This window comes from Emydura macquarii, unplaced genomic scaffold (genome assembly GCF_026122565.2).
Source record: "Emydura macquarii macquarii isolate MOO-44397 ecotype Brisbane River unplaced genomic scaffold, CSIRO-AGI_Emac_v2 contig_3328, whole genome shotgun sequence".
NCBI classification, from domain to species: Eukaryota; Metazoa; Chordata; order Testudines; family Chelidae; genus Emydura; species Emydura macquarii.
Window position 1 is genome coordinate 4747895 of NW_027133465.1, and position 27809 is coordinate 4775703.

A 27809-nucleotide genomic window follows, 5' to 3' on the forward strand; every position below is an offset into this window, starting at 1 on the left:
CAAGGGTGCTCTCAGCACAGCATGATGGGATGATGCTAGTAAAAAACAGGAGCCGCTGTACTGAGCACGAACTGATGGATTGCCGGTGAAACCAGCACAGAAACCAAAGACTTGGCAGTTCCCACACTGCTATATAAGCCTCTGGAATAGATGATATTGGAATCTACTCTTGCTGCTGGGTGCTTGAGGACGGTACCAGTTAAGCAGATGGAGCCACTTCAGGGGTTAATCTCAACATGGCCAGCGCTAGCATCAATAGTTCCTCCTGAACTGAAGACTGCATTGGAGAGTGCCTCAGCCTTGAGCGCACCCCACTGCCTTTGTTCTTGCTGGACTTCGGTAGCGAGGACCTCGATATCTCAGATACTGAGTCCTTAGATGCTATCTTCTGGCGTCCCTTCCTCAGTACCAAAGAAGGCAATTGGCCCTGAGGAACAGGAGGAGTACTTCTGACAAATACAGATGTGCTTGGTACTTGTTCTGAATGGGAAAGTCCAAGGGTGGCCACAAGGCTGTCTTCATAAACAGAAACTTAAACCTAGCCTCCCTGTCTTTAGGCTTAATGTCTCTGCAAATCTGACACCGATCACAGATTGTATCTCCAAGACACATTAGGAAACTGGAGCATTGGTCATTCACTGGCATCTGTTTATTGCAGGATTAGGAGGCCTTGAATAATGGTGACTGAACTGTGCCCCAGTACCTAGTGACAGGAACCACAGTTTTTGAAAAAACACTTAAGGAATCTTCTCTCTCTCTCTAATACAATAATCTATTAAACGAGTACAAACATATGAACTATATACAAATAAAAAGAAACTTGAGATTGCAAGACAAGATGCTCCACAATTTTGGGTGGTAAGAAGGAATTGACCAAAAACCCAATTTAACAAATGGACTATCACCTGAACGACATATTGAGATAAAGCTTTTTAATATGTGGTCTAAAAACAAGATCTCCCTGAGCAGACAAAGTCGAAAGGGTTGTCATGTTTGCTATAGATGTGCAAACACATCTTCTATATTCCATTAACAAAGAAGAAACGTGTTTACTGGACAGTACAAGTCTGAAGTGCACTCTTCACTTGGTGCTCAAGTCACTTTTCCTTTGGCAACATTTTACATTGTTCTTGGAATGCTAGACAAAGTTGGACTAAAATTAAGATTAGAAAATAATGAAACTAAGCCTTAGACTTGATTTAAATTTAATTTAAAGAGCTTAACTTGTGAAAGAGAAAGCTCCATAAATGAAGAGGAATATAAACAAGTATCTTGGCCCCAAGTTATACAGTTTAAAAATGAGAAAGTGTCAGTAATCCTCAGAAGCTGAAGCAAAAGGCATGCCAATGTAGAATAAGAGCTTTAAAATATATGATGAATATGGCTGCAGAGCCATCTACATCAGCAAAAACTATTCTTAAAAATGAGCTGCTTTTCTGGAAGCCAATGAAGCTCCAAGACTAAAAGATTTGCAAAGCAGGGAGAATTATTCTCTAAGGAAACAAAAATACTTGAGTACTGCAACTGGGATAGAATACTTAACAATGTAGCCTCATCAGCTTTCATCTTAAGAAAAAGAGCCAACATCCAGCCTTTATATCAGAAAGGCAAGTCTTGCTACTCAGAGCCATCATAACAGAGTGTGGGAACTGACAAATCTATCTTGATGTTGCCTGCACATAGCACGAGAAATATTTTGTAGATGAAATATGTAAACACTGTAGAATATAGGTGTCAGGAGAGATGCTGAGGAGGAACAAGAGTTTGGAGACCTGGGAACTTGAAGGAATAAATCACTAATGTTGAGATGTGAAAACATGTATAAATCATTTAAAAAAATGTTGTGCCAAAGAAACCAAAACAATAAAATTCTCATCAGGCAGAGAGATCCAGCAGTAACACAACAGGGAAATTAAACCCTAATACAAAGACACTGTGTGCAGATCTGCAACAGAGCCATGGGCCGTCTCAGCGTTATGCACTGAAGAATGGACTCTGAAATAGGGAATTAGAAAGGTACGTCAAGCTGGTACTCTCAATTTGGATACAAATCTGAAATAAGTGGAAGAGCCTCCCCCAAAGGGTAGCAGGTTATTTTCATATCCAAACTTACGTCTATCTTGAGAAATGAAGACTTTGCTCAATTATTTCAACATTGTCATTTAAACTACCCTAACATTTCTATGGCACAAGGCAATTCAGTGAGGTTGGTAGTTGAGTGCACCCTGCCAATTCAAGAAGCACTTAGATAGTTCAGATCACATCCATGACTAAAAGGAGCAGCAGGAGGCCCCATATAATGAGGCCTGGATGTAACTGAAACTGTCCATGAAGTGGTTAAAGAAGCTCACAGCAAGGTAAGGAATAGGGAGAAAAGCAAACAGCATAACTGGATATTAACAAGCCATGTTCAAGCAAAAAGGTGCAAATCTATCCTAGTGCTCATTTAACGGTATGTCTACACTTAAAACACTACAGAAGTACACCAGCAGCACTTCAGCGTAGACTCTCACTACAGTGATGGGAAGGGTTCGCCCGTCACTGTAGTTAGTCCATCTCCCCAAGAAGTAGCACTGTCTAACACCTGGGGTTAGGTCGGCTTAAATATGGCTTTCAGGGGTGTGGATTTTTCCAATGTAAATTTTCAATGTTGACCAGCTCTAACAAAAATGTAGGACTGCACTGAAATGTGGAAGACAGATGCTAACAGACAACAGGAGCTGAGAATGTGGAGAATTCATATGCCATAAAATAACAAAAGGACTCCATGTAATTTATGAATCAGATTAACCCCAAACAACATCCTATATATTAAGAAATTCCCAGGCTTGAGAGTGCTCAAAGAACGCAGACTTCTAGCAGCACTGGTTGCCCAATAATAATTCTGTAAAAAATATGGAAGCGGGCTAGCCTGCTAAACTCCCTCCTCCCCCGTTATAACTATCTTAATAAATTGAATGGAGTTTACAGTACATGATTCATATACATTTGTAAGTAATAGTGTTTATTATTTAGACTGTAAGCTGTTTGGGGCAGGGACATCTAATGTGTTTGGACAGCATCCAGTACAATGGGGCCCTAGTAAATGACAGACATTCCTACGTATTACCACAACATCAGTATCATTTATACCCTAAATATCTTGTTGTGATGCGTATTACTTTGCATTCCCAGACTGTACCACAAAATCTGTAGTTTTGCTGGGAAAGCCATCACCACCAGCTTTTATTTTTCTAATGCATATAACATGGATGTGTCTAGTGGTTAGATCATGACCTCTGGGCAGGGCAGGCCTCAGGGGCAGGTGATTACAGCAACTGCTCTGGTTGCCAACTTCCAGGGGCACCAACCCAGCATCCAGAGGATGCCATACTGCTCAGATGTCTTTGGTTGGTTTTCTCTCTCTCTTGGCTGCTTGGTCGTGTTTTTGTGCTTGGTCACTTGGGTGCAGCACAAAAGGACTTTCTAGCAGGTTGCCCTCCCTGCCTCTCACTCCCGGGTTCTTCCACTGGCTCCTCATTGACCTTTCAGGCTAGTCAATTTACCAGCAACTGAGGGATAACGTCTACCACAGAAAGGTGAGGAAGTTTTGTCTAATGGAATTCGATCTTCAAATGAAATGCATCGCAAGTGCCAAATACCATTTTGATTGATTATATATTATGTATATATGTAACATATATAATGTCTACTTATAAAACCAATCAAAATGCAAAGCAATAATTGAATTCCAAGAACATTTCAATATAATTTTGTTTCATAAAAGGTCAAACTAGTCTTAAATTAGCAAGCGAGGCATAAGTATTCATTTTAAAACAGAACAATTCAATTTCACTTTTTTCTCTCAGAGTATCCCCCAGGCTAGCAGCATTATCCTTTTAATTTAGCTGCACTGATGTAGAGTTTGCATAGGTGGTGCAACTAGCTTCAATCTGTGCACAAAAAAACTCCATGTCGCTCCAAAGACCTCAACCTTGAAAGAGTAATTCATGACTGAAGTTCTCAATACAGAGTTGACGGCAATGGACTAAACATTATTTACAAACAGATTAGCTGAACTGATAGGTTGCCTTAACAGTTGCATTTTAAAAGTGAACCTTATCCATACTAAAATTCACAATTTCTTTTTGAATTTGTAATTTTTTCCCACATTGGTCCTAGGCCTTCTTTCCATAGGAAAGAACTGGAAAGAGGAAGCCAATGGTGCCATGTTATCAGAAGACTGCCATTAACGCAGGTCACTACCGCATGAATTCGAAGTTGTATAAAGTCAACCAAAATAATAAGATCCTTGACAAACGATCCTGTTGAAAGAGGAACTGTACTATGAACATGAATAATGAAGTTTACAGGAATAAGTTTGTGGAATAGATGACAGTTTAAAATTTAGTAAGACTTGTCACGGTTGCTGGTAAACATTAAAGAAGAGCAAGCGAACAAGACACAGGACCAAAGTAAAGAGGAGAGGCAGCAGAAGGGCAAACTTAGAAAACCAAGAAAGACTACCTCAACCACTCCCAATCTAATGTTGAGAGTTGAAGGACACCTGGAAAAGCCTCAACAATTATCCTATGAAACTGACTGTAGTCAGCCTATCAAGTGACTTACCAGCAGTGGCCTGCAAATCCCCATTTTAACAGCTGGTATTGTGTGTGCGCTTACTTTATATAGAGAGCCAGATATTTTCCAATACACGCTACGTATTTGCCCTCATGTGAATAAATGCACAACTGCAAGTGCCTGACTTTGAAAATCTAGTCTGTAATTTCTCCCTTGAGCTGTGCTCCCAGAAAAGATTGATTTCAATTTATTTTATAAAGAAGTACTAAGAAGTATTGTTTAGAATAATTAACCCTAAAAAAGAATGACTATACATACAAGTCTTAGAGGTGAGAAGGAAATGAGACATAGATATTCACTGGGGTAATGAACCATGCCTAATATTCATACGTTTTGAAAGATCACCTAGCCAAAAAATGTGTTTTGTTTTGCTAATGACCATACATCACGCTGAGGGAAATACCTTCCTATGTAAAGACAATGTCCCTAAACGATAATGAAGGCTTCCAACACTAGTACTTCAAAAGCATACTATGTATAAAAAGGGAGAGAAAAAAAGGATATCTAGCACCGTGTCTATACAAGTAAATGTACTCCTGATTATTAAACAGATCACAAACAAATCACCTCATCCCTGTTTAATCAAGATTGAAAATTTTGATCCTGTCCACATTATCGCTAAATGGATTCCACCTTTACAGAAATAATGCCAGATCCTTCTCTCCTTCCACAGGTCTAGAGTGCTCAGTGATAGACAACTATTAGCACTGACATAACAGTGATATATACTATACAAAAACTAAGATATGCTTTCCTCCTTTCTGTGACTTGTTAGAAGGTCAGAACTAGCAAAGGGAGAAAGCATGGAATTTGGCTCACAGCCTAAAGCTGATATCAGTGAAGTTACACCATGGATTAATTTGGACTTCCTGAGGGAAGATAAAGTAGAATTTCAATATTCTGTAAATTGTTTAGTGCCACCATAGCAACGCTTGTCACCATATTAATCTAGATGCTTATTCCCATCTATGAAGTTTATTACGACTTTGCTATTTTTGTATTTTTCTTCTCTATTGCCAACATTCTCTTTCAACCCTAACTAAATTACTTTCAGAGACTAATCTGAGTCCATTACTGATTAGTGTTTTTGGAGAATTAATGAAATATAATACTCTAGCCATTTAAGGGAGATAAGAAGGTGGTAATGACCTGGTCACTGGCTTGGAGGAGACTGATCTCTCCTCCCAAAAACGGCACATCAGCAAGAAGGCCATTGTGGGCACTGAGAACTAGTGACTTACAAGTTATCAGGCTCTTCTGGATTTTTGTTTTGTTGTGTTTTTTTAAAAACTTCTGGTTGCTATATTGCCTATTTTATTCTGGAATGTTCCTAAAATGCAAGTGAGCTCAAGATACATCTTAAGACTGGTAAATGAGATGCAACTGAATATACAAAGTACCAAAATAGCCTCATGACTGCCAGCACCAGTGCTCAGACTCATGCCTTTTCCTCATTCTCTACAGGATTCTATCACCATCAACAAAAACTCTGCTCTGTGGTGGGCTCTCTAAGTATTCTACCTCTACTTTGATTCCTCACACGACATCTCTCCTGCTCTTTTCTTACACCAGGGTAGACAGTGGACTATATTGTTCTATACTTCCACTAGGAATTTTACTGTTGCTATTTATTTGATGTGGAAGGTGCTCTGCTACTACACTGATAGGCAGCAGCACAGATCTCTTAGGTACATCCAGGTTATTAACACCAAAAGAAAACCAATCCATCAGTAAGCTGTGTCACTTCATATCAAATGCAAAGAAAAAAAAGATACCTTTAAATAGTACTTGCTTTGAATGGTCTGTTTAGAACCATGCAACAGTACCAGAAATGTTAAGACAATCACAGTGCTTATGGGTTAGTGTTCCCATTAAAAGGAAACATTGACTTCCTTTAGAAAGGACTGGGATGAAGAACTCATATATACTACTAGTCTTATTTTGCTGAAATGAAAACTTTCAGAATAAGGTAAATTGTTGGGTTCACTGGAGCAGTAAGAGAGCCTGCATTTAATCAACTCAGAGTACCACCAAGTGTCCCTACAGCAAAAGAAAAGTCAGCAAGGGTAAGAAGTGATTTATGAAAGTGACAATGCATGGAAAAAACCTGTTTAACATAAGAGGCTTGTGTAGCATGTGTACTTTATAATCCTAATGCCTCTGTACGTTCTTTAAATCTATTGAGAAAAGTAATGAAATTCGTACAACATGGCTGACCACTTAGCAACATGAACGATATGGTAAACGATTCACCTGTTCTCCATGGACTGCTTGGGCTTCTGATTGCTTTATAATTCAGTTCAAGGTGGTGACCAATCTAAAGACACGTATCCTTTGGATCTTTGGTTCTTTAGACACTATTTTGATATTAGAATGCTTCTGCTAACAGTTGCTAAATACAAGCATAACGGGATAACTCTCTTCCCCTGTTGGTCCAGGGTCTTAGGCCTTGACCTTAAAGATAAGGTATATTTTTTCCACTTACATGCTCCTTTCCCTCCAAAATTGAGCAGTGACTGCTATTTTAAGGGGGTAGTTAGATTATCAATTTATTGTGCTCTAGTTACCACAAGGATGTGATGTGATTACAAATGGAGAATGTCCAGAAGATTATCAGAGTATGGATTAAATCATGGTAAAGTTTGAGAATTTTTCAGAAGTTACAGGGACATACAGTAAAGCAGTGAAAAAGTACATAAGAAAATCTCCACAGGAATTTTTAATTTATTTATTCACCTGTTTCTTCTTTTTCACATTGTCCCATCAGTCAGGGTCAGCAGCTTTTGTTCTTTGTCTCCTAGCATACTTGTCAAATGTGTCTTCGAAGACATCAACTTTCATCATGTCCTCCTTCAACATCTCAAACCACCTTTTTCTAGGTCTTCCTTGTGTTTTGTGTCCTGTGACTACTAGCTCTTTACTTTAGCAACATATTCCACATTTTATCATTTCACATGTCCCAGTGATCATAAGAACGGCCATACTGGGTCAGACCAATGGTCCATCTAGCCTAAAAACCTGTCTTCCGACAATGGCCAGTGCCAGATGATTCAGAGGGAATGAACAGAACAGGGCAATTATCGAATGATCCATCCTGTCCTTCAATCCCATACTCCCCCTCAGCTATTCCATAATAGGGGCTATCTGCATCAAGGCTCGTAGCATTTCACTACATTACCGATCAGCTCTAGTATTACCTAGTATCCACCTATGCATTCTCATTTTGGCAGTGTAAAGTAGGAGTTCTCTCTCTCTCTTCCTCACTGATTAGCATTCCTACACTTATGTCATGACTGGTCCAATCTCGATCACACACACTTTGCTCTTTAGTTTACTCTCTCCATTTATATTAAGTTCTCTTCACGTGGCTCCTAAATCTGCATCCACATTCCCATGACTATTCAACACTGAAGCAAGATATTTAAATTGTTGCACAGACTAACCCCAGACCATTTAGTTTTACTGGATTCTCATTACCTCCTCAATGAAGCATGACATGTACTCCATCTTTTGTCAGCTGATTCATAAGCCATTTTCTTCAAATACAGCCCTCTACGGTTCTATGTCCCTTTCTAATTCATATTTATCTCTGGAACACGTCATCAGCAAAAACCATGCTTCATAGAACCTCTCCCTTAATTTCCTGCATCAAGGTGTCCATTACAATCACAAACAGGAATGAGTTTTAAGGCTGATCCTTTAGCCAGATATACCCTCACAGTGAATAATTCATTGCAGCCACTGCTGCTTCTCACTAGTGTTGTGCTACCCTATTGTGTGTCCATGGTAGTCTGAAATGTGTCTCCAGAAGATTGCATGACTGCAGGCACCAGCATAACAATTCTCTAGGAACTCTGTCATAATCCTATTCTAATTCCAAAAGCACTCAGTGCAATTCCTTGTTTCTCCCGGTACTTCTCCTGCAATATTCAGGTGCAAACACTGTGTCCACTGATGACCTTCCTGGCATAAACCCAAACTCGTTGATTACCTAATGTTCTAGCTGCTCATGAAAACTTCCCTTGATCATTCTTTCCAACCATTTCATCGTTCGACTTGTTAACTTGATAGGACAGTATTTATTACATTCTTGCACATCTCCTTTATGCTTGCAGGTAGAGACCAGTGTGCTCTTCCTCTGCCTGTAAGACTTTTTCCAGTACAGAGAATTACATTGAAAAGTTAATCGCCACCATGCTTTAAATGCCTCAAATGGCATACCGTCAGATCCCACTGCTTTCCCATATTTTATCTTTAGCACTTTCCGAGTCCCAATTTGAGAATAGGTCTTGTGAGATTGTTACTTGCTCATACTTCCCTCAATAGCTTCTTCACACTTTCTTCATTGAGTAGTTTCTCATAAAATCATTGTCATGCCCTAATGATCCTACCATCCTCCATTAATACTCTTCCATTTTCATCTTTGACCCACTTCACAGCTCTCAGGCTCTCTGTGCTTCTTTGCCTAATCTATATACGCCTTTTCCCCTCTTCCTTCTTTAGTAGTCCTGAATATAAGGCTTTAAATGCCCAACCCTTAGTTTCCACAACCACTCTTTTTGCTATTTTCTTTACGAGCTTGTATTCTTCATAATTTTCCACTGTTTTATCATTGCTTACACTCTTCTTTCTCCTTTATTGCCCACTATACATAGTGAGGACCACCACCACATTTTCATGCCATGAAATTTCTCTTCTTTCATTGGCCACAAGCACCTTGTTCCCTTTCTGTAAAGTGTTTCCCCCAATCCTTGGTGATATCATCATGGTCAGTTTGGACACTGTCCAATCTCCATGGAACCTCTTCCTTTAATCTCAGAATAACCTCCCTATCTGCAAGCCTCCACCACTTTAGCCTTTGTTCCGCAACTCATTTTGTATTCCCCTTCCCCACCCACCCCCCTTCCGCACTAGTCTTTCCACCCACAAGTCCATTACAAGCCATCTATGCTGCTCCACAACCTTATCTCCTGGTATCACTTTAAAGTCTCATCTTTTTTAGATCTCTTCCTCTTGTCAGGAAGTAAGAGATCTGGAACCTGTTGGCATTGTTCTTGTATGTAATTAAATGCTCCTCCCTCTGTACAATGCATGTATCAGCAACCATCAGTCCATGGGGCTCTGGCTAATTCTAAAGACATCCTCACCAGCTTCATTTTTGTTTCTAATGCCTTGTTCTCTGTCACAATCACCGTATTCTCACTGTATTCTCCCTACTTTCATATTACTTAAGTTAACTGGTGAAACAGAGGCACTTACCATCTGACCATTAGCCCGTGCTCCATGAAGTTTTTCAGGTTAGGAAGAGTTTGCCTTAGATCTGGAGTACCCAGTCCATGTTGGTATCTAAGCTACAAAGAAAGAATTGTTTAGAATTAATAAGGCTTGCTGAACACTAGACTACATTTCAAAGGTGGGGTGGGAGGGAGAGCATGGTTAATTTACTAGCTTTGTGAATTAGAACTGAAGGATAACCAATCAATTCAAAATGGGGAAAAGGAGTAATTGAAAATATGCTCTCCTTTAGTTGGGAGTATCTTAAATGTAAATTGAAGCCCCATAATAATGGATTAGAAAACCCCTCAATGACTGGGATAAAACAATCAGTCCATCTGACCATTAATCCTTGTTACATATTCTAACTACTCTGTTTCCGGCATACAGCATGACTGTGCTCTCCCTGTAAAGCAGGCTGATAAAAAATGGGCAGATTATATTTCAGTACTGCATTCCTATATTCCTAGCTTTAAAAAAAAGCTGATAGTTTGAGAACACCCATGTGTAAACAATTAAAACAATTCTGTGCTAAATGAGATATAATTTTGGTGTGGCGTGTTAGGAATTAACCCAACAATATCAGTTATTGATAATTAACCCTATATATGTAATCCCCCACATGTGCCACTTAAACAAGTCCCTGTGATCCATTTATGATCAACAACATTAAGTTAAGGCTATGTTCTATTTAACTACAGCCGCACTATACCTACTAGTTCTGTGGAATTTGGCATCACAAGTAGAGATACAATGTAGCACAATGTAGTCGTAAAGTCTTTACAGTAGTAAAAAGGCGGGGGGGGGGAGGAGGGGGAGAGAGAGGGAGACAGGTGTTTCCTGATAATGACTCACTCGAAGATTACTTGATCGAAGTATTAACTCAGATGTGCGTGTCAACAGATCAAAGAGGTTCATGGTTACGCGCGCTGTTTTTTATAAAGTTGTGAAATACTTCCACCCTCCATCTTTGATTAATGATAAACTGAATCAGACCTAATTTAGCTACCATAACGTCAGTGACCAGAAAATACTAACTTTACACTTGGAAAATCATTAGTGGTCCTGAAACTAAAAATCAATGCCTTTTACTTCTGATAGAGGCTCTTCAAGCCCAGATACCCAGGTAGTAGTTAAATTAGATTATGGTATGTAGGTTACATATGTAGATTTATCCAACTTTGTCCACTCAGAGTTCATTGTTATCTAAAATATTCTTGCAGCCTCTCACACCTACCCCCTGCTCTCCCAATGGCAACAGTTCAGTGTGTTAAATTAACTACACAACTTAATTTGTATTACTAAATGTAGCTTCTACAAATGCAAACTTAGATTAAGACCCTAATGATCTTTCATAATCCAAAGGCACTAATCATTCAGGGAGGCTTTGGAGTCAGATTTACTCTCCTGCCATTGATTATACAAGGAAAGAGAGCCCTAAAATTAAACTTTTATAACACAATCTGTTGGAATAAGTCAGTCTTGGTTTGATAAAATGATGTTTACATTTAATGAGCATTGCCATAAATAGGAGCAAAGAAATAACTGCATTTCTAAGAAATAAATGCTTAGCACCTGCTCATAGGCACTAATTCAGCAAGGTATTTAAGCATGCAAGTAAACCTCACTGAAGTCAAAGAGATTCCTCACATATTTAAAGTTACACACCTGCTTAAATATCTTGCTGAATTGGGGAGTAAATGAATATACTTTGGGAAATAATGAAGATTGAGTCTGCTCCATCAGCAAATAATTCTTATTTGATCGTTTCTTCTTTTTTTTTTTTTTAATGCAAAGTTTTTCCTTAATAGAATCTTGGAGCTGAGAATTATTTCTATTGTCATCTGAGTTTAAGGAGGAAAAAAATTGTTCTGGAAAAAAGAATTCCCAATACTGGATTGTGAGACACAAGGCCACTTACTGCAGAGTTTATTATTTCCATATGGACCTAAAATTATGTAGTATAGTGGGCTGTGATGCATACCTTCCACTACAGTGACAGAACCTGGATTAAAACACCATGCAATGTAAATTACCAAATGATCTACCTTCTCCTGATAGGGTACCATTGGATTTGGTTAAATAAAGGACTAGCCTGGAGCAAAGGAAACTATTAGAAACAAACAAAAAAATGCCCGGTGATATTACATTTGGACTATACTATCACAGCCAAATGTTTGCAAAATACCCAATTTTTAAGTCATCCTTAAATTCTACGGTTTCATGACATGAAAAGGACAAGATTAAGGGATTTTCCCCTTTAAAGCAGGCATGCAACCAGCATGAGAAGACTATATAGAAGAATGACTCTCCAATATTAAATATGGACAATAACTGTTTCTACTAACTCAATGTTATATCACTAAGTTAATTCATAAATGCCATTGAATGATCTTCCAGTGAGGCCCATATTAAAAATGTTAAGAAAAAGGCTAAGCAGATATGCTGAAATGTAAACTCCATGTTGGATTATTATCTGCCATACTATAGTACTGAGCCTTAGCAAGACATCTGATCGAACAAACTCCACTATTTCTAGGGCAGTTCAGTAAGTACAATCTTTTACCCTATAGATATGTATGGTTAATATTGCAGAGGAATAACTGAAGTTACATCTGGCAAGAGTCACCATACCCGTGATATGTGGTGACCACATGGCTGCTTTTAGAATCATGTGATTTCTTTGTACATCTACATATATAACTTTTGTCATTGGTATAAGAGGGAATATTAAAAAAATAAAATAAATTAACATTTGTGCCCTTCAAGAATTAACTGTAGATATCATTCCGCGAGTTTTTAAAATCAATTTGAACTTGTTGAACCCACACATTGTAACAAAATTTAAGCACTTGATCAGCTCTTTATGTTCAAGAAATGGTACACTGCTTGAAATAAGCATGGAGCAGAAAATAGGTCTTGCAAGAATGAGTCTTCCTTTCCAGTCCATCTGAAGATTAATTCATTGTCTTTGAAATATGTTAAGAAGGTTAAAACACGAAGTGTATCTGCTAAATATTACTTTGGCTACTTTAGGTTTTGTGATAATTCAAGCATTTAATTTCTGGCAGGAATTCTTCTAGATGCCACTCGTTACTTAAGAAGTTGTTGCAACAGCAGACTGAACCATAAAATGTAATAGCCACTGTGATGCTTCCTGGAGGCATCCAGGATTGAGAAGCACCTTATGCCTTCTATGGGTCAGCTCCCTAATTACAGTGCCATAGGCAACACAAGTACTCCCCTCTAGGCCCCGTAGACCCTGGTATCACTGCACAGGTTAGTGATTGGCAAATCCCAACCATTGAGCTCTCAGAGGTTCTCCCTGGAGTAACGAGCAGCTGGTCCACTGACCACTCACTGTGTTCACAGATTGGCTGTTTTTTCCAGAGAATTTATATAAAAAAAATTTGGTCCTAATCACTTGTGGCAATTTAAGATCCATAGTCCTTCACAACAGTAACAGTGTTATTCCCAGGGTCCTTGAAATTACCAGTTGAGGTAAATGTACTGCCTGCCTAAATTCCTTTTATTGTTTCAGTGACTTAGTGGAGGAAGGTTTTTTTTGCAGGTGAAGGAAGTTCGGGTGTTGTGAGACAACTGATATGACAGTGGAGATTCTGGGTGGTAGGTATAAAGGAATCATTAAGGGAGGCAAAAAGATAAGAGCAGGTGAAGACAGGAAGGGGAGCAATGAAGTGTAAGGCATGGGTGGAGTGAAGGAAGGAAAGAAGATACAAGTAACATACAAGTATGAGTGAATTTGTGCAATCTTGATCACTGTATTGAACTTCCAGCTATCAAAGACTTAATTGCTACCATCAAAAGCTGCCAGTTCCAACAGTACTTCCCTAAACACACATTACATTTACACAAGTATGAGCAGAAAATGGCGATTTGTTTTAGGATGTAGATAAATTTGTCCCCTTGCTGAATGTTACAAACATGACCACTTCAACTGTCTGAGGAAAGTGAGCCTGTTTTCATTTCAGAACACAAACCAGATTTATGCTAAAATTTATGTTTGTGAGCCCTTGGTGACGTTCTAGAAATAAAATATTAATTGCTCTATCCTTGCTCCAGCTTTGTTTTCCAAAATGCTGTACAGATATTACTAGAGTGCACAAAAGTCTGTTGTACACATGGAGTGAAGAAATAAACTGATTACATTAAAAGTCGGATTCAGTCTCTGGTACGAGCCTGCCTCCATTGCAGTCACTAGAAAATCACACATTGACTTTAATGGAAGCAAAATATGGCAATTTAGGGTAGGTCTGCACAGCAGCTGGGAGACGTGATTCCCAGCATGAGTAGACACACATGCACCAGCTCTGCTTGCACTGCTGTTTTTAGTGTGCTAGTGTGGATGGGGTGGCTCCAAATAGCCACCCAAGTACAATCCTGCCCAACCCCTGGGTATGTACTTGCGCGACTAGTGGTGTGGACACATCTTTAGAGGGTGCAGCACAGGGGAACAGAGATGGCAGGTCTGAACAATGTATTCTGTAAGAACTTAAGGGCATTGTCAAGTTTAAAAAACCTTTTAAAAAACCCCAAACGTTTTTTTACCTACATATCAAGAGATTTAGATTTAACAAGACAATCTCCTAAATCTCTTTTCACTATAGTTTCCTTTTTTGCATTTCTGACCTTGGACACAAGTTAACACTATTACTTTCTACTTATTCACTAGCACAATATTGCATTTCTCGGAGTGTAGACACAAGAGGAGTTTTAATGGTAACGGGTTTTAAATTGCCAAAAAAAAAAAAAAAAAAAAATCACATTGACCTTTAAGTTTTGCAAAAGGTTATTACACAAATCTAAATTTGGGGTTAAATTTGATGACAGTTGGCTCTTTAGTCTCAAATCAAGGACACTAATGTGAACTTATCAAGGATTTCAATATTCTGAAAGTATCAGTAAGATGGATAGATCCAACATATACAATGGTAAGGAACTAACACTAGGAAGATAAATTTGAAAAGTTAGGCGGCTACAGTAACGCAAATTGGGAACTCAGCTTTTACACGAAGATCATATAAATTCAAGAAGCACCTATAGTCAATTTGTGGAGAAGTATGAGATTAAATGGGTTGTTAAAAATAAAGTGTTGGGCTGGATTTCATCTGGTCTTACAGCCTCTTCACCAATTACCATTTGGAAGGCAAAGAGACATAAACTAGGCTATGTTTAAAGCAACAGTTCCCAACTTTGAGGGTGGATTTATATATACTTGATAAGTTATATACATAACTCATATTAACAACAGATAATTTCCCATTCTTGCACAAGAAATTTATGGAAGTAAAGCTAACAAGATTCTCCTGGAGAATGGAATACAAACATTTTAATGGTCATTGATGGATCTGTCACATATCAAGTTTATTCTAACCAACCACAAGCAAGCCATCTCTGGTTTAAAACTCCTTAACTTTCCATTAAAAATAAAAGCAGTTTCTAATTGTTTCTATTTACCTCTCTGGAACTGTATTACAAATTAACTTAGCTACAGCACAAAAGTAACACACTGGGCTAACCAGATGTTCCACTGATAACGAAAGAGCATTATTGAATTGTGCAGTCTCCATCTCCTAAATTCTACCATTTACAATTTATAAATAACTATTTATAGTACATTGAGGCCTTAACTAACATGAGGGCCCACTGTGCTAGACACTACCTGTACACAGACAGACTAAAGATCCCACAATTGTCAAATCCCTCCTTAAAACTGCCCTTTACACTGATGCCTTAAACAAAACACAAAACAGGCAGCTGCTGAGACCACTGCCTGCCATGGTGACTAATAGCGTCCCATTGATTCCTTGTACTCCATCAGTTAGGCCCATCTGTTGTTTTATACAGTACTTAGATTGTAAACTCTCTGGATCAGGGACTGTCTTTGTTCTGCTTGTATAGTGTCTAGCACAATGGCCCCTGGTTTATGTCCGAGTCCCCTAGATAATACTACAATGCAAACAAATAACCTAAACAGACAAAACAAAGGGTATGAGAGGAACAGGCAAGGAGATTAATACACATGCCCAAGGTCACACAGTAGGTCAGTGGCAGAAGAGAACCTATATCTCTAGTTCCAGTTCAATAACCTGTTACGGTAGCAGCAGAGTCATTCCTGGCACCAAGAAAGTACATTTGGAAGAGAACTGGGTTTTGTACAGAACCTTCCAATTCCAGAGTATTCCAAAGTATCTAACTCTGGCATTGAAATGTTAAAAAGTGTAACTTGTACATTTATGAAAGTTAGAGGGTTTTGCCATTCTATTTTCTAATTACTTTGCTTTCTCTTCTCTTCCTCGAATCGAGTCAGTTATTTTTGGCCCAGTGATGCTTAAACGTATCTCACCATTAGATGATACAATTCCAACAAAATAAACTTGAGAATATAAGGAAAAAGTACATTAGTTGTATAAGCAGAAAATTAGTCCTGGGCAAACTGAAGTCTTGGGGAAAAACAGACTACTAAACAAAATAGTCTAACCTTACAAAATCTTCTCTTCGAGCATCTTTGCAGACACAGGGAGCAATACTGCATCACCATTCATTCCTGTCCATGGCTTATTCCTCCACTAAGCACAGCCTGGTCATATCCCTGTGTATGATGCCCTGCCATTTAGATCAGAATGACCTTGGTTGTATTTGCATTTTCTCTGGCACCTTATTGTGCCTGTCTTCTGCAGTGTCCCCCACTGCGATTATAGTGAATCCCATGCTCTAATTTCACATCCTACTCTCCTAACTTAGTTTGTCTTAAAATCATTCCATTTTATACCTCCCATCTTTTAAAGAAATCATCTCTACTGCCTCCACACTTCTGATGTCTGTTCCATTTAGTGCAGCCGCTTCCAGACCATAGAGTAAGATTATTATATTGGTATAATAAGTTTTCATTTGGTATCAAATATGTTTTTATCAGTCCATAATTTTGTCAATTTCTATGCAGCACTTGTGGCTAAAGGCACATCTCCTTTTAATCTTTGCTTTGATGGAACCATTGACTGATCACGATTCCAAGGAACACCACGGATTCCACTTGTTCCACAGTTTCACTGCTGCTGCATTTCAACACAAATCTATTATCATTTTTCCAAGAGGCAATCACAGTAAATGCCAAGAAAATGAAGTAAGTCCAAGTTGGCCACACCAATTTTCCAAGATAGCAAAGAGTATCATCATTCATTCAAACATATCTACCAGTTGTACGATGTTACCTATATAGCAAAGGCATGTTCTCCAACTTATCTAACATTTTTAATGTCCAATTTAAGAACACAATGAAAAGCAACAATGATTCCATGCCCCGTTTCTTACACCAAACTGACCTAATCAGTTACTTAAATTTTCCACCAATTGTTATGGCACTGAAGAGGTCTTCAGACATAGCTTTTATAATTGCAATTATCTGGAATGCCATATGAAAGTAGCAAAACCATAAAATAGTATAACAATTAATCTAGCTTCATACTACAAGATATTCCTCTACTTTTCCTCACTGTGGTTCTAGCTGCTGCTGGAGTGCTCCTCTTATGACCAATATCGCCCAGACACTCCCCCATCTTAGCTTTGGTCTACTGAAAGGGGGTTAAAGCCCGAGGAAGAACCCATTTCATCAACAGCTTTTTTGTAGAACAAAATTCTTTGCATCTCTTGCGGACACACTTCTGCGGCTGTCATCATTTGGGAACTGTCTGCTTTGCCTCTAAAGACAGGACAAATATCTTCTGCATTTGGAAAGATAAGCTCTTTACATTCAATGGGTGGGTCAAATTCCATTTGCTGCATCATCCCCACCTACATTATCATGTTTCTTTACATCTGTCCTCAGGTTCCACTTATTACCATCACCTACAAATACACTGTTAGTTGAACACACACTTGCTCTTCCTTTTGTCTTTCAAAAAATGAGACCACCAAAAGTTTTAATTAAAAGTGAATAACACAAGCACCACAATATTTTATGGTTATTTTGAAATTCAAACCAATACAAATCTCAGTCTTGAAATGTTTCCCTTCTTTTATACTGCCTTCAAGTTGAAAATGTTTTTTTCTGAATGGCAGAACTGGTCAGAGGAAAGAGGCTGCTGCTGTGCTAGGACCACTGCCTATCACGGTGACCAATGTTGTCTCATTGTTTCCTTATACGCCCCCATCTATATCCCTCTGTTGTCTAGTCTTATACTTAGATTGCAAGTTCCTTGGGACAGGGACTGTCTTTGTTCTGAAGAGCACCTAATACAACAAGGTCCAAGTCTATAACTGGGACTCCTAAGCACCACAATATTGCAAGAAAGAAATATGAGAAACATGTACTGAGGTAGTTTGGGAATTTGGGAAGCAGAAAGTAGCAGAACATCTAGAACTGGTGGGAGAATGTTGTAAACAAGGGCAAAAGTATACATTGTTTATTCATTGTTTTAAAGCTCTTCTTTTTCCAAAAGTCAGTCAGCAGCAAACAGGCACCCATTGTTTCCCACCCCCATTATTCAACACTGCATTCAGCAATGGCGAATAAGCAGATTGGCTGGATTTTCTGCTGATATGATCGACAATAAAGTCAATGTTAACATTTGAATGTATACTAGTGGGAGATTTTCAAAAGCACAGAGATCAGTTAGGTGCTCAATTCCCAGAGGAACTCCCTGGGAGTCAGGGCCCTAACTGCCCTCTAGGGTTTTGAAAATCATCTCCTGTTTTCCAGAATTAACACCCCATTCAGAGCTCAGCTAAAAGGGCCAATATAACAGTCAGTCCTGCAAGGGGGTGAGGGGGGGTTGACTTTTTTGTGTGTTTGTTCTTTAGAAAAGGCTAAAGATGGTCTTTAAATATAAGCACAGGAGAAATGAACGTGGCCAACTTAAAGAACACCCAACTGGCAACACTGCAGCGGGCAGGAGGGAACCCACAACCGTGACTTGAACTTGCTTTCCAAATACAACCAACTCAATTGTTGGCATAACAGTGGGATGAAGAGGAACTTTCAAAACTCAAAAAGGAGTTATACACTACCATCAAAAAGATCAACATGTACCTATCCTGCATTAAAAACCCTAATTTGCTTATTTTTATATCATATTTAAATTGTGGCAGACTCTCTCCCCACACATACACCTAGTTTACGCTGAAAGGCTGAAGTTTGGAATGTCCAGCAAATTGCAGCATGCCTTTGTATCTTGAAGAATGGTGATACAGTCTGACAGACTGCTATTAAAGCCACCACTTTTATCAACTATTCACCAATGGTAATTAGTTTTGAAGGCCAAAAGTACATCATTGCAGTTAGCATAAATTAAAGAGGAAGACAAAAGCAAAAGGGCACTTGTTAAAGGCTGATCACTCTTTAGAACTCTGATGGGTAAATGGTTTACCAAAATAGAACAGCAAGACTAACATCTGACTACTCGTTGCAGGCACGCACTTTTGTACACATCCACTACACATTACATAGTTTCTCTCTTCTCTATTCTGCATTTACATTGTGATAAGTTATTACAAAGTGAAGACTCAATTTTGGTATTTCTATTTCCTTATGGAGACCTTCTGTGGACACCAAGACTGACTGATTAGAAGAATTAGAACTTTTGAACTGTCCTCTATTTCTGGGAAATATGTTGTTGCCACACTTGAAAGAATGGCTTGTGCTGTAATAAGGACACTACCACTTTTGAAAAATGGATACACAGAATGAATGACAATTTAAGTGCAGAGGAAGCTCAGACAGCTTCAACATATTAGAACATTAGAATGATAAACACTGGGATGATTAATAGTACATTGTAGAAAGCACTAATTACATTCAGCAGGGAAGTATGCAGTGGCTGTGTTAGTACATACTTAGCTGAAAGTTCAGTTGATCGCTGCCATTCTATATTTATCTGTTCACGGTTTCTTGAAATTTTTATTTATTGTTATAGGTCCCCCTGCGATATACTAATTTGTTCTCTATTCTAGGATGTGCAGAAACAGATTTCCAAACACAGACAGGACAGTGAGATTCCCGTTACCACTTGGCTTCAATTTGTTTTATTGTGCAAAGCCATAATTTAGACTCAAAACTTTGCATCTTTTTTTCCTAATCTGTAAGCAGAGTAGACATTTTTAGATACTAAACAAGTGTCAGAGTTAAAGTTTAACAATCAATTTACATATGAAGCATTCTCCCCTATAACAGTATTTATACTGATTTTAAAAAGGTGGTGTTCATTCTCTGGGCATGTGAATATTAACAGACATATCAGTAATTGCAACTGCACAGCTCAATTGCCGTTCTCCGCTATGTTCGGATAAATGAAGATCTGCATCTCTTGTTGGTACACACAAATTGGAGTAAATAAACCTGTGCCCCACAAATTTAAAAATGTTCAAATCGAGAAATAGAAGCAGAAAATGTTTTTCGAATGAATTCTACAAAGTTGGTTAGAAGCCAGCCATTTCTATAAGGTTATCAGAGGGTGTTAATTGCCAGGATACAACAAAATAAATAAATATAAATGGTAGAGTTAGTTGTTTTACAAGATCCTGAATCAGTTTTCTTAGTATGAAAGAGCCCTGGCCAGGATTCGGATGACTAAGCAATGCAATAATCAAAATAGAAAGTGTTGTTATAACGCCTGCTGCTATATAAATAACCTTGGGGAAATCAATGAAATTATGCCTGTTGCTATATAAACAGTCCTTTGTGTTTATACCTTTTGGGGAAAGTTATAAAACTTCAGATTATTTGCTCACTAGCATGTTGCCTGCCTATATTTTATTTAAAAAAGACAAAGTTGGTGAGGTAATATCTTTTATTGGATCAACTTCTGTTGGTAAAACACAAGCTTTCAAACTACACAGAGATCTTCAAGTCTCTTCTAATGAAGAAAAATACGAGCAAAAAAAAAAAAAAAAAAAAAAAAAAAAAAAAACTCACCATGAAAACACCTCCCCAGTATGCTTTTAGAAAGGATCTAAACAGAAAGACAACAGCTGAAAGAAAAGTTGTGGAAACGAATCAAGAATTGCCTTCACTTCAAGGACCTGCCAACGAACACCAAAAAAACTGCATATACATAAAACCATTTTTCCTCTTTATAAAAACTAATTTTTTTTTTATAAAGAGCCCTGCCTCCCTAAACCAACTGGATTTGAGTGCTGTGAATCTGTTTGAAGGCCACTTTGAAATGCAGATTTTTGATCTGGAATTATTTAGTTGTGAATTTTAGAGCTCATAAAACAGGCACTTGATTGACAGCCCTGGAGACTAAAGTCCTCCACTGATCCATAGACCAAGATACAGTAGTACAAGGTATGGTAGTACCAACACTAGCACAGGATTCCTCATGATGGACTTGCCAGTGTTCTTACCACTAGCCTGCCCGGCACAACCACCCAAAAGGCATTCCATCAGAACTTTAAAGGGACAGTAATGAATATGGCGTACAACAATCAAAGCAGCAAAGTTGGACACTACTTTACATAAGGAACAGTTGATTGCTTTAATTGACCTAATTCAGGTTTCCTAACAATCAGGCTTAGATTCTTTGAATTCTTTAGAATGCATTGATAGCCTATGAAAGGTGCCCAGTTGTCAGCTCTAGAGACTGAAGTTTTTAAAATGTACAGAAAGCGAAATAGTGCAAATTTCCCCATATTGCCTCACCTGGTATGTTACAACTAGAAGCCAAGAGATAGTTCAACAACTGACCTCTCTACTGAGACTGTCAAGGTTTGAATTAGGGACAACTGTGGCTGGAGGTTTCTGTATTTTCTTCTCCCCTTGCCAGTTAGAATTCAGTTCATGTCAGGGGAGATGAGTGTACAAAGTTAAGGTACAAAATTGATCTGATGGAGGGAAAGCAAGCTAAAATATTCCTTACTGTTATATTTGGACAAACTGAATTCCCCGTTTGCTTTGTCTGACTTGCTTTAAATTTTGTATAAACTTTCAATGTGTGCTTTACAATTTTATTTCATTGCTTTGGTACAGTCTGCATTAGCTGCAGTTTAAGTGACCAATAACCTTTTAAAAATTGTTTTTCTTGATATGCTTTTTACCCATGAGATTTTGATTTTGCTATTCACTTGTGGCAGCAATACAAATATTTGGGAGGGAAGGAGGAAGAACACTGCGTAGAAAGGGGAAGTTTGGCTTTATCTTCCAAGCACGGCAGAACTGCACTAAAGTTAAACTCAACTAATCTGCAGACCATAATCCACAAACACAATTAATGGTTGTTCCCCACCTTTCAATAAGCCTTTAACCCTAAAGCATTGCGGAAGTCTCATATCATTAAGTATTATATTTCATAAAAATAATTTAAGTACATTTTCTGATCCGTTCTGATAAGTCAGCAAATTAAAACCACAATTGCCTAAGTAACTGAACAAAGCACATAGTGAAGCACCATCCTTGATTGTTTACTTAACTCTAATTTATAAATTTCAGTAATCTGCAATGATTTCCCAGATATTAGTGGAAATTTGTTTCTACAATTCTTAAAACTGAAATTGAGAAAAGCTGATATTTAATATTGGATTTTGCTTTCACTGCAATATTGTTTAGTGGAGACTGCCCATAGGGATTAAGTAAATAAAGTTATGGGGAAATAAGAGTATGTGTTTGCGTGCATGCACAACACACTGTATACTTAATCATTTAGATCAGCCAAAAACTGCATTTCCTCCAGGACCCCCAGACATGGATACTCACGAAATCTTCCATGAAAATAAATATAACACCCCTCTGCCCCAGAGAGGTAGCATACATTAGTGATCACAGTTTGAATTTCTTTGGTGTCCTAATAAGGATATGGGAAACCATTATGAAAGAAAGATTGGGGGAAAAGGCCACTTATGTAAGTGAAATACTCCTATAAAACTTGCTGGTTAGTGGAGTTCTTATAAAAATAGTGATGAAGTACAGAGGCAGGGGGCTCCACAGAGGTGTTTCATACTCCATGATTATTTTACACAGCATAAATTAAAAAAAAGCAATTACTAACTTAAAAAATGCCCCCCCCCACCCCATCAAACAAAATGCACAGAACTTTCTAACAAGCTATTTTTTTTATTGTTAGACCACAATTTTGCTTAAGTTATAACCCGAATCTCCAAAGTTTATGCCTTACTACTTTTTAAACTCCTCAGCATCATGAAGTTATATTTACTGGATTCCAAGACATGTGCACATTCATTTCCTATGACCTCATTCATTGTGAACTTTTACATTACAGTAACCATTACATCAAGGATTGAAAGAGGATCAAAAGCCCAAAGAGAAACTTAAAAGACATTACAAGTTAAATAAGATTTTTGTTTGGATACATAATGTAATTTCATTTCCATGATTAGCTTTACATTCGTAATTGAACACTGAAAAGGAAATTTTGGAGAACACGACCCCCACCAAACATCAACCTCTTTGCAACTTTGTGCTAAGCTAAACCACAGGCCTGTTTCCTTTGCTAACTACCATAGATTACACTTCACTGCTTGGCTCATCCTGTTGATCTACAGGTGGCAAAGTGTCCAAACACATCTACTCACTCTTCTCACATTTATCAATTACCAAAGACATTTGTGTTTAAACAAGTATTTGTCAATGCATTAACTATAATGGGTAATTTCCCCTTAGTAGATATTCAATTAATTTGTATTTGACACTCCACTATAAGTAAACAAAGTTTGTTACATAGATTCTAATCATTTAAACTCTTTCTTCCTGGTACAATGGGAACAGTCATGGTGAATTAGACCATAAGAATGGCCACACTAAAACCAATAACCCATTTAATCCACTCCTCTGTCCTCCGACAGTGGCTGGTGCCCGATGCTTTAGAGGGAGTGAACAGGGCCATTTATCAAGCAATCCATCCCGCGTCATCCACTCCCAACTTCTGGCAGTCAGGGATTTAGGAACACCAGAGCATGATCGCTGAGCACCTTGACTAACAGCCATTGCTGCACCTGTCCTCCATGAATTCTTTTTTGAGCCCAGTTATACTTTTGGCCTTCACAACATGCCCCAGCAATGCGTTCCACAGTTTGACCGTAGATCGCATGAATAAATACTTCTTTATATTTGTTTTAAAACTGCTGCCTATTAATTTCATTCGGTGACACCTACTTCTTGTGTTGTGAAGTAGTAAATAACACTTCCTTAATTTCTTTATCCCCACCATTCATGATTTTATAGACCTTTGTCATATCCCCCTCTTAGTTGTCTCTTTTGTAAGCTGAACAGTGCCAGTCTTTTCAATTTTTCCTCATGTGGAAGCTGTTCCACATCCCTAATAATTTTTTATTGCCCTTCTCTGTACTTTTTACAATTCTAATGTATCTTTCTGAGATGGGACCACCAGAAGAGCAGACAGTATTCCAGGTAGGGCATACCATGGATTTATATAGTGGCATTATATTTTGTCTTATCTATCCTTTTCCTCATGGTTCCCAACATTTCATTAGCCTTTTTGATTAGTGCTCCATGTTGAGCTGTTGTTTTCAGCACACTATCCATGATAATTCCAAAATCTTTCTTGAATGGTAACAGCTAATTTAAACCCCATCCTTTTATAGGTATAGTTGGGATTATGTTTTCCAATATGCATTACTTTCCATTTATCAACATTGAATTTCATCTGCCATTTTGTTGCCAAGTCACCCAGTTCTGTGAGATACATTTAACTCTTCGCAGTCAGCTTCAGCCTTAATTATCTTGAGTAATTTAGCATCATCTGCAAACTTTGCCACCTCAGTGTTCACTCCTTTTTACCAATTACTTATGAATATGTTCAACAGCACTGGTACTACACAAAGTTCCACGTGGCTGATCTTTAGTAAAGACAAGACAAGCCATTTACAACATGCACTTTGCTTCTCTACAGACAAAAAAGGACACTAAACTATCTAAACTCCTACATGCCACAAGGGACCACAACAGTGATACCCTTAATTCACCCAACAATATTGTAAATCTATCCAGCTACACACTTAACTGGACAGAAGAGTCTGTTCTATCTCGGGGACTCTATTTCTGCCCCACCACCCGCATGCGAATGATACAATTCTGCGGTGATCTGGAAACCCACTTTCCCCATCTCCGACTCAAGGAATATTTCCATCACACCACTGAACAGCACACTAACCCTCAGATACCTTCCCACCAATGCTACAAGAATAACTCTGCATGGACTCCTTCTGACAGTCAAAACCACAGATTAGACTTTTACATAGAATGCTTCCGCCGACATGCACAAGCGGAAATTGTAGACAAGCAGCATCACTTACCCCATAACCTCAGCCATGCAGAACGCAACGCCATCCACAGCCTCAAAAACAATTCTGACATTATAATCAAAGAGGCTGACAAGGAAGGTGCGATAGTCATCATGAACTGGTTGGATTATGAACAGGAAGCCGCTAGACAACTCTCCAACACCAAATTCTACAGACCACTGTCCTCTGATCCCACTGAGGAATACCAAAAGAAACTACACCATCTGCTCATGAAACTCCCTGAAGCAGCACACAGATACACCCCTAGAGCCGTGATCAGGGATATTCTGTCTGCTACCCAAAATCCACAAACCCGGGAATCCTGGATGCCCCATCATCTCAGCCATTGGCACACTTACAGCACGTTTATCAGGCTATGTGGACTCTCTCCTCAGACCCTACACTACCAGTATTCCTAGCTTTCTCTTCAGGATACCACCGACTTCCTGAGAAAACTACAATCCATTGGTGATCTTCCAGAAAAACAGCATCTTGGCCACTATGGATGTAGAGGCTCTCTACACCAGTGTTCCACACAAAGATGGACTACTAGCCATCAGGAACAGTATCCCAATAGTTCCATGGCACACCTAATAGCTGAACTTTGAGATTTTGTCCTCATCCACAACCATTTCAGATTTGGAGACCATTTATACCTTCAAGTCAGCGACATGGCTACCTGCATGGCCCCAAAAAGTATGCCAATATTTTCATGGTGGACTTAGAACAACACTTCCTCAGATCTCGTCCCAAAGTGCCCCTCCTCTACCTATGCTACATTGATGACATTTTCATCACCTGGACACACAGAAAAGAGTCCCTCAAGAATTCCACCAGAATTTCAACAATTTTCACTCCACCATCAACCTTAGCCTGGACCAGTCCACACAAGAAATTCACTTCCTGGACACTACAGTGCAAATAAGTGATGGCTACATAAACACCACTTTATGCCGAAAGCCCACCGACCGCTGTACATATCTACATGCCTCCAGCTTCCACCCTGGACACATCACATAATCCATTGTCTACAGCCAAGCCCTAAGATACAACCACATTTGCTCCAATCCCTTAGACAGAGACAAACACTTACAGGATCTCTATCAATCGTTCTTAAAGCTACAATACCCACCTAGGAAAGTGAAGAAATAGATTGACAGAGCCAGACAGGTACCCAGAAGTCACCTACTACAGGACAGACCCAACAAGGAAAACAACACAATGCCTCTGGCCATCACCTACAGCCCCCAGGTAAAATCTCTCCAACACATCAAGGATCTACAACCTATCCTGGAAGATGATCCCTCACTCTCACAAACCTTGGGAAGCAGGCCAGTCCTTGCTTACAGACAGCCCCCAACCTAAAGCAAATACTCACCAGTAACTGCACACCATACAACAGAAACTCCAATCCAGGAATGTATCCTTGCAACAAATCCTGTTGCCAACTCTGCCTGCATATCTATTCAAGTGACACCATCACAGGTGCTAACCACATCAGCCACACCATCATGAACTTGTTCACATGTATACCTACTAATGTGATATATGCCATCATGTGCCAGCAATGCCCCTCTGCCATGTACATTGGCCAAATCGGACTGTCTCTATACAAAAGAATAAATGGACACAAATCAGACAAAGAACAACATCCAAAAACCAATAGGACAGCACTTCAATCTCCCTGGACACTCAGTAACAGATTTGAAAGTTGCCATATATCAACAAAAAAACTTAAACAAACTTCAGCACAAAACTGCAGAGCTGCAACTCATATGAAACTTGACGCTATCGGACTAGGTCTGAATAGAGACTGGGAGAGGCTAGCCCATTACAAAAAATAATGTTCCCTCTTTTGGCATTCACATCTTCTCAACAACTATTGTGAATGGTACTCATCCACCCTGATTGAATTACCTCGTTAACACTTCACCTCCTCACCGTGATGTAACTCACCCATCCTTGCATCTGGATATATACCTACCAAACTGAAGTTTCTACTTCATGCATCTGAGAAGTGGGTTTCTACCCACGAAAGCTTATGCCCAAATAAATTTGTTAGTCTTTAAGGTGCCACAGAACTCTTGTTATTTTTCTTTATTTTGAGTATAACCTAGCTCTTAGGTGAGCTAGTGGGAATATGTACAGGACAGCTGATGACCACTGAAGGTGAAAAGCATTCCCCTGTGGATCAGTAACCCAGGTCTGCCCCTCGAGCAGAAGTGAATACATTTCTTGTTTAAGTATATGGTGAATAAATCTATCTGAGGGGTTCCTGACTGACAAAATGGTGTAAAATGCTGGGGCAATTTCCCACTCATGGTCTTGGAACAGGTGCCTCTCATTCATGGTCATATTCTGAGCCCCTGGAAGATAGGCTGCTGTGACTATCTGGTTGCATATGCACCAATTCCAAAGCTTGGCAGCCTCAGTGCAGAGAGAGGGGAAATCTTGCTTCTCCTTGGTGGCTGATGTAAAACATACATGATATATTCTCTATCATGTTCTTTGTTCATTTGACCCTAATCAGTGGTAGAAACTGGATATAGGCCTATCTGAGCTCTCTGAACTCCAGGAGGTTGATGTTTAGTGTGGCCTCCTGCAAGGTCTATGTGCCCTGGGTCGAGTGAGTGTCTAGACAT

The 27809-nt window shown here is 38.9% G+C and overlaps 1 protein-coding gene across 1 annotated transcript in view; it reads right to left on the reverse strand.

Moving 5' to 3' along the window:
- The window catches only part of UVRAG (UV radiation resistance associated), a 155497-nt gene that overhangs the window by 13621 nt on the left and 114067 nt on the right, over positions 1 to 27809 (reverse strand). The window contains exon 14 of the mRNA XM_067533189.1: positions 9880 to 9971. Within this exon, the coding sequence (XP_067389290.1) occupies positions 9880 to 9971 (92 nt within the window). The remainder of the gene's footprint in view (positions 1 to 9879; positions 9972 to 27809) is intronic.